The sequence below is a fragment of the Manacus candei genome, unplaced genomic scaffold (genome assembly GCF_025592945.1).
Source record: "Manacus candei isolate 608988 ecotype Guabito, Panama unplaced genomic scaffold, ASM2559294v1 h1tg000043l, whole genome shotgun sequence".
Lineage (NCBI taxonomy): Eukaryota > Metazoa > Chordata > Aves > Passeriformes > Pipridae > Manacus > Manacus candei.
This window is the reverse complement of record NW_026138091.1, coordinates 2,706,370-2,715,767: the sequence shown is the minus strand read 5'-3', so window position 1 is coordinate 2,715,767 and position 9,398 is coordinate 2,706,370. Positions and strand designations below refer to the sequence as shown.

General features: G+C 44.0%; 1 protein-coding gene across 1 annotated transcript; it reads right to left on the bottom strand.

The window, feature by feature from the left end:
* Positions 1-1,327: 1,327 nt before the first annotated feature.
* Positions 1,328-8,140, bottom strand: PHLDA1 (pleckstrin homology like domain family A member 1). The gene is made up of 2 exons (XM_051795933.1): positions 7,099-8,140; positions 1,328-7,000 (listed from the first exon to the last, which is right to left on the bottom strand). The coding sequence occupies exon 1, from the start codon at positions 7,560-7,562 to the stop codon at positions 7,104-7,106; it is 459 nt and encodes a 152-aa protein (XP_051651893.1). The 5' UTR covers positions 7,563-8,140; the 3' UTR covers positions 1,328-7,000; positions 7,099-7,103.
* Positions 8,141-9,398: the final 1,258 nt, after the last annotated feature.

Sequence of the window (9,398 nt, the reverse complement as noted above, 5' to 3'; positions counted from 1 at the left end):
CAGGTGGATGTAAGGAAGATGCCTACCAAGCACAGAAAACGAAGCAGCTTCTGCTGTGAGAGGCAGCATTTCTCCACAGGGACAGGGCCCCTGCCTATGGAACGCTGCTCTTCGGCTCCCAAGGCATGACCTTGGGCAGGCGGCATGGGCTCTCCGGTCCCGAGTTTCCTCTTCTCCAAAACAGAGATATGATATACAAGTGGGCTGAGAGCCTTGCAGAGAGGTGCTATCACTGGTACAGGGAGTTATCATCCCCAGGCCCAGGTCCAAAGCACACAGCAACATGGAGAGCTGTTCCCTCAAAGGACCCTGGCTCTGGCACCCAAGCCAAGAACAGGTTATATTTGTTCTCCAAGCTGCAGGTTCACTGCTGTACTTTTACCTTTGTAAAAGGCAGTAGGTGCAAAAGATCCTGAAAGCTGAGCCTCAAAACCCAACAGAAATTACCAGTAATGAAATAATCTTCTCCTAGATGGTATATGACCCAATTCTCAAGCCTCCTGCAAGTTATAATCAAAGCCATATGTACAGGCATAAATATCAGAAATATTTACAAAACACTGACAAGATCTTAAAAACAAAAGTAGTGATTTCTTCATCTCACTGGAAGCCTTACAAAACATGGGGCAAATTGTCTTGATCAAAACATTCTGCTGACCACAGAGCGCTCTATGCTTCATTGTAATGGTTAGTCATTCTATACGTATTTACTTGTTTGGTTAATCTACTATGGCTGCTCACAAACTATTGCAAGGCAAAGATTATGAAGCAGGGTCATTAAAAATTTCATTTATGCAAAATCCACTGTGGTCATAGCACAATACAACACAATGGTAAATCAAACCCCCTACCCAAATGACCATTTCCCCTGCACTGGCAGCTAGCATTGCCAGAGACATCTAATAGAATGACCAGGAAGGGCTGTAAAAGTGGCTAAAGTGCCTGTGATAAATCTATAATGGGGTAAATGCCTCTGCTTTGATGTTTTCCTAAAAACCTGAACAAACCAAGAAAAATCCTATGCACTTAAGCACAGAAGCCTCACTTTGGCTTTTTCTAAAGTCTCTAAGGAAAACTTGTAGGTGTTGCAATCCAACCAGGCTGCTGAGCAGAACACGAGCTTCATGTGGGTGCCAGCTACCAGCATGGGCTCGTTTCCCAGTGCTTCACCCAGAAGCTGACGTCCCTTTCCTTGTAAATTCAGTGTGTAACATTAGGCCAAGACCTACAAATAATCGAGTCCCACTCTGAGGTCCCAAACAGCTCCCAAGTCCTTTGGGTGTTAGAACACCTTGAAGATGTTCAGTTCTTAGCAGGACCAAAGGCACTTCTGCTCTGCTCACCTTCAGTGCAGAAGGCACAAAGAAAAGTTGTAAGGAGTGTGTATGAGGTTCCTTACCTCACACATCAAAAATCCCCCAGTGGAAAGACAGAAAAAACATTATCACAAACACCTAAAGTACTGTTTATAACTTAAAAAAAAAAAAAAAGCTTATTTCAAATTTATAAAGGACTTAAGTTGAAAGTCTTCACAACAGTTAATTTTCAAAAAAAACCTATGTGTAGGTGTGGAAAGTAATTCAGCACTTTCTAGGAAGGGCTAGGATGCTCCTAGTCCTTTGACTGCCAGAAACAAGCAGTCAAAGAAGTAAAGGTTTTCATTTAGTTCTGGTCTGGGTTAAAGTACAAAAAAAATTGTTCCATTTCAGCTGTGCTGTGAATTCAGTGAAATTGCTAGAAACCATTCTGGTCTAGATTTCATTTTGGGGGTGGGGGGAGGGAAGACATTTAGACTGGTCTTCTTTCCTATTTTATTTTGCTCAGAAAGCATAAGCATTATTTCATCTTCCTCTTCCTCTCCCCCTCATTTCATTGGAAAATACGAAAGACCAGAATGTCAGTGCTATCCTAGTCACACACCATTGATACTGGCACAGATCATAGGCAAAGGTCTTGCTCTGGGTTTTCATTCCTGGGTTTTTTAAACTGAAAGAGAAGCAGCCACCATTTGTGAAAAAGGTCGGCATCTGTCCTAGTCTGGAAAAATTCCAGTTGATTTCAATGAATTTTGAATCAGCTCCAGATTTCCTCTCTGTACCCTGCATTGTACTTCAGATCAGAGAAAACTTAAGAGAAAACCCTAGTAAGACAATATTTCCCACTAGGAAAATAATGGCCCAAATTTCTAGGACCATTTCATATGTGAACAGTCTTATTTTACATCCTCCTAATCAAAATTTAAAGCAGAGAAACACTTTTTTTATGCACTTTTATAAAGATGTCACCATTGCTGCAGGAGCAGAAAGAACCACAAATTATTAATTTCTTGTTCTACTACACTTATGCCCTTACAGAGACACTTACTTATCACTGTTACTAAAAGCTCATAAGGGATATCTCTAACAGCTGTAAGCAACAGTGGGTCCTTCACTAGATAATAAATCCAGAGATGTTTAATTGGCTTTTCAAAGCTGCTGAGCACCAGCGCTTGTGAGGTCAGGTCTTTAAACTATCATTTGCGTATCAAATATTAAGTTCAAATGCCTACATTTTAGATGTTTACTACTGGAAAGAGAACTTGTACTTGTTACAGCAAAAGCGTTCTTATGGAAGAGGTTACTGAGACCTCCCCAGTGAAGGCAAACAGCACCAACAAGTCTAGGTCAATGCATACTTTGTCACTGAAATTAGTACACTTTTGGAAGATGCCTGAAAGTGAGGACCTGCTGCAATACAAATACACCTCAGGGGAGTTCAAGGCATCCGAGCAGCTGTAGCTCTTGGAGACGCCCAAACAGCAGAAGTCATCGTATATTTTTCTTGTCATACCTCATTTCTTTTCCCACAAAGCTAGAAAAGAACAGGTCGGAGCTCACGCCGAATGGTGGAAGTGTTCTTTCTGGACTACTTTCAGGTAATTTGAAATTCAAACAGTGCTTAAGATACATAAAAAAGAGCAACAAGGCACATTTAATGCTTCGGTTTAGATTCCTACTGTCACACAGAGCAAGGCATTCACAGGTAAAGATTATGAGTCTGAATTCTGCGTCCCAAAGACCTGCTGTATGAGAACTGTGATGCCGAGTCTTACAGAAATCAGCTGGACTCAGTGTGGGTGCTCACACATCAAGCACAGCAAGGAGCAGAACTGAGGACTGAGACTCATAATTGTGCTATATATATATATATATATATAGATTAAGTGGAGCATCTAAGTGGATCTTTTTTTCAGAGGGTATCTACACAGGTTCAAAGCGTTCCTCTTAGGCCCTTAGATTGAGCTTGACATTGGAAAAGCTTAGATCAGGCTTTAATCACAACAGATAGCCCACCAAACCAACCATTCTTCCAACATATCGAGAGCTCTTTCAATAGATACCTCTTTATTTGAAATGGAATGTATCTTGAAAAATATGAAAAATAAATCACATCTCTCAGAAATCATTTATGAGTCATATTTACACACAAATTTTTTTGACGACACTGATATTTCTTCTCAGAATAGGATATGCTAGAAAACATTTGGTACATCATTGCAGCTATAATTCAGAAGCTGGCGTTTGTATATCATGAACCTTAAAAAGGAGGAATTCCTTCTGGATGTCTTGGTCACCAGAGTTTAGATTTTCTTGCTGAATCTGCCCCTTATTCACTTTCTCTTGGTTTTTGTGGTTTTGGTTTTTTGGTTTTGTTTTTGTTTTTTTTTTTTAGTTAAGACACATAATTTTGACCTTTTTATGAACTGACTGTCCCCACTTCTGGTACCTATATCAAGCATTAACCTGTGCTTTTCAGCATTTTTGTTTATTCTCTAATGAATTTACTTCAGTCATGCGCTGTTAGATTTCTTTTTTTTGGTAAGGGGAATGACAATTTGATTTCTTTACTTTCAAAGCTCTGATAAGATGGAGCATGATCTGCTGGACCTATTTTCATAGCCATTGCTTACAAGGCAGTAACAGACACTATTTAATCCAGAAGTTCAAATGAAGACCATGCAGTAGTAGAGGGACAAGACAAAAAAAAGACCAGAACTACCTTTTATAACATCAAACAATTTCTTGGTCTAAAATTACTATCAGCCCCCCCCAAAAAAAAAACCAACAAAAAACCACCGTGGAATTTAGAGCATGAGAAAGTTGTCAGACTGTCCACAACAGACAATTTAGCCTTATTTATACCAACAGGGCATGAGCCACACAGTCCGACTGTCCCCAGGGGACCCCAGCCAAATTGTTCCCACTCAGTTTTGAGGAGACAGTCCAGAGACACAAGGGGGAGGGATCCTTACACCCATCCCACCAGCTCAAGGGGGATTTTGTGATGTGACCACCTCTCACACTAGGACTCTGGCTGACACCAAGGTTTTTAAACAGGTAACAGAGCAGGCAATGGCAACCAGCAAAAGTCTGTTGGTGAGCTACCTCAGTCCAAAAGCTTTTCAGAGCATCCTTCAGACCAACTTAAAACAAGAAACATAAGGTGAAATGGGACATTGACCTTGAACTGGTGAAAAGGAGCAGCAAATTCAAAATGAAAGCTATTTTCTCATACCTTAATGAAAATTTTATCACTAAAATTTTCATCTTTTGTTTTCAAAGTACAAGTACTTCCAGAAGAATAGTAAAATTTCAGCTTTAGACTACATCCATAGGCTTTTGTGGCATTCAGAGGCATTCACTGAGGACAAGAATATCTGCCTCTCTTGGAGAAATACGTATGTCTCTGATCACACAGGAATTAATTTTCATCAGTTACATTTATTCTTCAGTAGGCTAAAATGTATTTTAGTAGGTGAGATCAGTGATACTTCTATGTATCTGAAAAGGTGGATTAGTTATTCAGTAAACTGTAATTAATTGCTCTAAATAGAGGAGCCAAATTACAAATTACAGTCTATTTTGTAAGTCTTTGACTAGCTCATTAGAGAATCCCCTTGCAGCTCTAACATCCAAGCGTTAGCAGAATGATAATGGCAGATGTACAGAGATGTGGAAATTGACTGTTATGATTGCCAAGACAGCAACTCTAATCCTAGAAGATGTGGGGCACCTTTGATTTTAATTAATCTCAAAATAATAACTTTGTTAGAACAGCCGTAATCTACCACCCCAAGTTCATCATGCAACCTTGTCAAGGGCCATATTGGAAAGAAGCGCTCAGGAGTAACTACAGAGAATCGTCAGGATCCGGGCTTTAATTCTGTTACCATGACGCGCTTTGCATGTCTAGGTATGTGACTCCAAAACCTGGGGGCAAGGGACAAAAGAGGAGGGCTAACACAGATCCCAACTTTTTCCTTACTGACTGAGCTTAAGCTTAGGGTGCAGAGGAAGGGACTGACACGCACAGCAGCCACTTCTAAGATCTTCCTTTGAGTATCACTTCAGCCTTTTGCTTTACAGAAACAGCTTGAACTTACAGAAACAGCTTGAACAGAGAATGTGGGGCTCTTGCTGTTAATTTACACCTCAGTTACACCAAAAAAACAGTCCTGGATGTGAAACTTTAAATGATTCTGTTTACATTCATGTAACTTGTAAAGGGGCCAAAAGTAATTTTCCTCACCACACTAATTAAAATAAATAGCTCCATGGCTCTGACTTTTTATCTTGAACCAGAGATAACTGGCCACATTGTTCTGTTCCACTTACAGCCTCCCCACTTCATTTAAACCAGAGAACCTGCTGTAGGGGCACACAATATGAAGCCACCCATCACTGAAGAGCCCAGTCCTAGAAAGCTCACCGGCCCACGCCCAGCTCCCTCCTCTACACCAGCAAAGAGCTCTGACCCATTACCGCCAGCATCGACAGCCAAACTCCCACTGACTTTTAAGAGACAGAGGAAGACACAACAGCTGTGCAATTAGCCCTTTGTTTTCCAACTTCATTGCTTAGTCAGCGTTTTCAGAGGCAAGATCATACGCCTCTCTCAACATCTGACAGTGCTAAACACCAAAATTAGCCTAGTTCATCTCAGCTAGAGAGCAACCTTATGAAAACTGTGACCAAAATAATCCATTTGCACACCAAGACATATATAAAATGGATTTTAAACTATGGGCTGCTTTAATGCAAGACATTTAAAAACCGCCATGAAAAAGCAATACAGATTGACAGCCCAGATCATTTAAAAAACAAGCGTGCAGAGGGAGCCCTGAACTTGGACAGTAAGAAACCTTCGTGAACGCCTCAGCTCTAGCCCGCCAGCCCAGGAGCAAGCACATCACACTGATAGCTGGAATCCAACTCAGATTCCTGCATCACAAAAGAAGTTGGTCAGGTTCTCCTCTGCTCATACATTAAACAGATGGGTTTTAACCTCAGAATAACAAGCAACATTGCTTTTTGAATAGTCAAGCATGAATAACTTTTTACCATCTTCCACCACGTTTAATATTTTAAAAGGCAATAATTTAAACCTCAGACTACAATTGTTATTCTCATTAGAGAAAACAGATTTCATATGCAGTATAGGTTTCACATTTTCCATGTTAGTGGAATATAGTGTATTTTGGATAAAAAACGGATAACTTTCGTCAAATTGCACACAGCCAAACTACCCAGAACTTTTTTAGTTCCTTCAGGGAGCTAACATGCATATTGTTTTTTCCTTTGCTTTTATGATACAGCCTACATTCAGAAATATCCTGCAAACAAGCCTTAAAAAAAAAAAAAAAAAAAAAAAAAGAGGAAAACAAACCCAAAAGAAAACAACTCTAATAAATAAAATACATTAAAATAAAGTTACAGTACATCATGTCTTCTAGAAATCCCATCGCACCAAAGTATCCTTTCCAAGGTTCATAAATAATAGATTTGAAATGCTTCTCGGCACCGAGGGCGGCAAAGCAGCAGCAGGCTGGGGTTCAGGATTTTGAGCCGCTTCTTTCCGGTCTACCTGCCCCTCCGGCGCTTCCCCAGTTTCAGACCCCCTGGCGCAGGTCCGCCACGAACGCTCTCAGTCCCGCTTCCCCGAAGCGCTCCGTGAACGCAACCTGCAGTGAGACAGAGAGCAGAGGGCAGCCCGTGAGGCGAAGCAGCGGCACCGGGAGCGGGCAGTGCCCGGCGGGAGCGGCGCGGGGCCGGTCCGTACCTGCGCTAGGCGGAGTTGGACGCGCCGCGGAGGCGCGGGCCGTGGGGCGCCGCCAGGTGTTGCTGCTTCTGCCGGGTGGAGCGCACGGCCAGGATGGCCTGGCGGTTCTTGTACTGCACCATCTGCAGCGTGATCGCCGCGTTCCAGCCCTGCTCCTGCGCGCACCGAAAGTCGATCTCCTTGCCCTCGGCCATCACCACCGTGAAGTATACGTACTTGCCCTTCCGCTCCACGCAGTCCACCGTCTTCATGTTGGAGAAGTGAAGCTCCTTGATCTTGGCCGCCGGCTCGGCCGGCAGAGGCGGCTGCTGCTGTTGCTGCGGCGGCGGGGGGTGTTTGGGGGGGATGAGGAGCAGCCCCTCCTCGGTGAGGATGCAGCGCTTCTTCTTCCAGAGCTGCAGCAGCCCGTCGCTCCTCTTCTCCAGCATGCCCTCCTTCACCGCCTTGCAGCCGCCCTCCAGCATCCTTCTGGCAGGGTTAGGCGGCCTCCGTCCGCAGGGGCTGGGCTCGGGGGGCAGCCGGCACCAGCCGAGGACTCTCCGCCGGGCGCCGGCTCCGAGGCGGAGGGCCGGGAGCGCCCCGGCCCGCAGGAAGCGCAGCGGCTGCCGCCCGTGCCGCGGCGTGGCGGGCGGCGGACGCTGCCGGTGCGGGCGGCCGGGGCTGTCGGCGGGCTTTTCCCTGCCCTCCGCTTTTGAACGCGCCTCTCCCACCCCAGAGTGACACCCAGCGGAAACGGCGGCTCCTCCCGCCCGCCGGGCGCGGGGAAGCCCCGCACGGTGCAGAGCGGAGCGGAGCCGAGGGGCGCGGCGGAGCAGCCCCGCCCGCGAAGCGGGGCCGGGGGCTGCGCTCCCAGGCAGGGGGCCCTGCCCGGCTCCCCGCCCCTCCTCCAAGGTGCAGTGGCCACGGCAGAGCTCGGCGGTGCTGAGGCAGGAAGGGTTTCCCCGCCGGTAGACTAATGCAGGGAGGTTAACAGGACAATTCAAATGCTCTATAGCGCTCGTTTGCCTTCCTCGGGGTGTTCCAGCAGCATTTGTTTGAAACAGATTTCCTCAGCCTGACCCCGTGGGGAATAGCAGCAAAGGGCCCTCCTTCTCCGTGTTTTTGATTCAAGCCCAGTATAACCGGTGCCAATTTTTAGCAACACCCTGATATTTAAGGGATCATCGCTCCATTAAACAAAGGAAACAGCCTGACACACACAACCTGGTACAACGGCTTGATCCCTACGCTTCCGAACGGCTTCCCGCTGTGCTGGGGAGAAGCAGTTTCAAATGTGTATATATATATAAAAAAACCTCTACTTCCTGCAGCACTTCCAGTAATATCTAAAGAAAGCAAGTATCCATATCACTTCCCGAAGTAAACAGTAGAACCTCGGCACTTGGAAATTGTAAAAGCAGACTAGGGAAAACAAACAAATAAAGAAACAAACCCAAACTGGCAACAGCTACGACCATTTATCTGCTTTGTTGCCACACATTTGCTTATTGTTCAGATTCTCCCCCAAGGTTAGCTTTTCAATAATTTTATTTGAGCAGAAAAGTGACCTAAGGTTAATATGAAACTATTTTTTAGTCCTTTGATGTATTAGATGTAAATCAAAAGCCCACACAGCTGAATTTGACAGCACATTATGGCCAAAGTAAACTGAATGCTGGAAGTTTCATACTACATTTGAGAGCACTGTTTTTAAACATGCATTTATCATGGCCTCAAAGAAAACCTCCTTTGCAGTAATCTTGGCAGCTAGTAAGCAGGTCATGCTGCAGCATGTGCTGTGCTCTAATAGCACATTAGGGAAAAAAAATCAACATTAATGATAGCTTTAATGGAGTTTATCTTTGATAACATTTTTAAAGGATTTCCTTTTTAAATCTTTTCCTCTTGACGTTCAAAGTTAATTTTGATAAATTGTTGAGGTGTAAACAATTAAGGTAATAACAGCAATTAGAATTTAGCTGGTTCACCCTTCCTGAGGTAACTGGAAGACACTCAAATCAGTAACAAAAGCAAATTGGCTAGCCACAAACTAAACAAAAAAAGAGAAATGAATATCTTAAAATATCCATTTATGTAAAGAATAGTCCTGTCTCCTTAGAGCTGAATAGATATGCTCTAAGATACAGTTCATTCTCACAACCATCCTATGCCCATTTTAACAGAGGCACATGCTGATTTTCCAAAGATTTGAACACCATTCACTACTGCCTCAATCTGCAGTTCAATACCATTTGAACCTAAATTCCACAGCACAAATATCTGCACCTTCAGCTGCTGGTGCATATACAAGGTGCCTCACA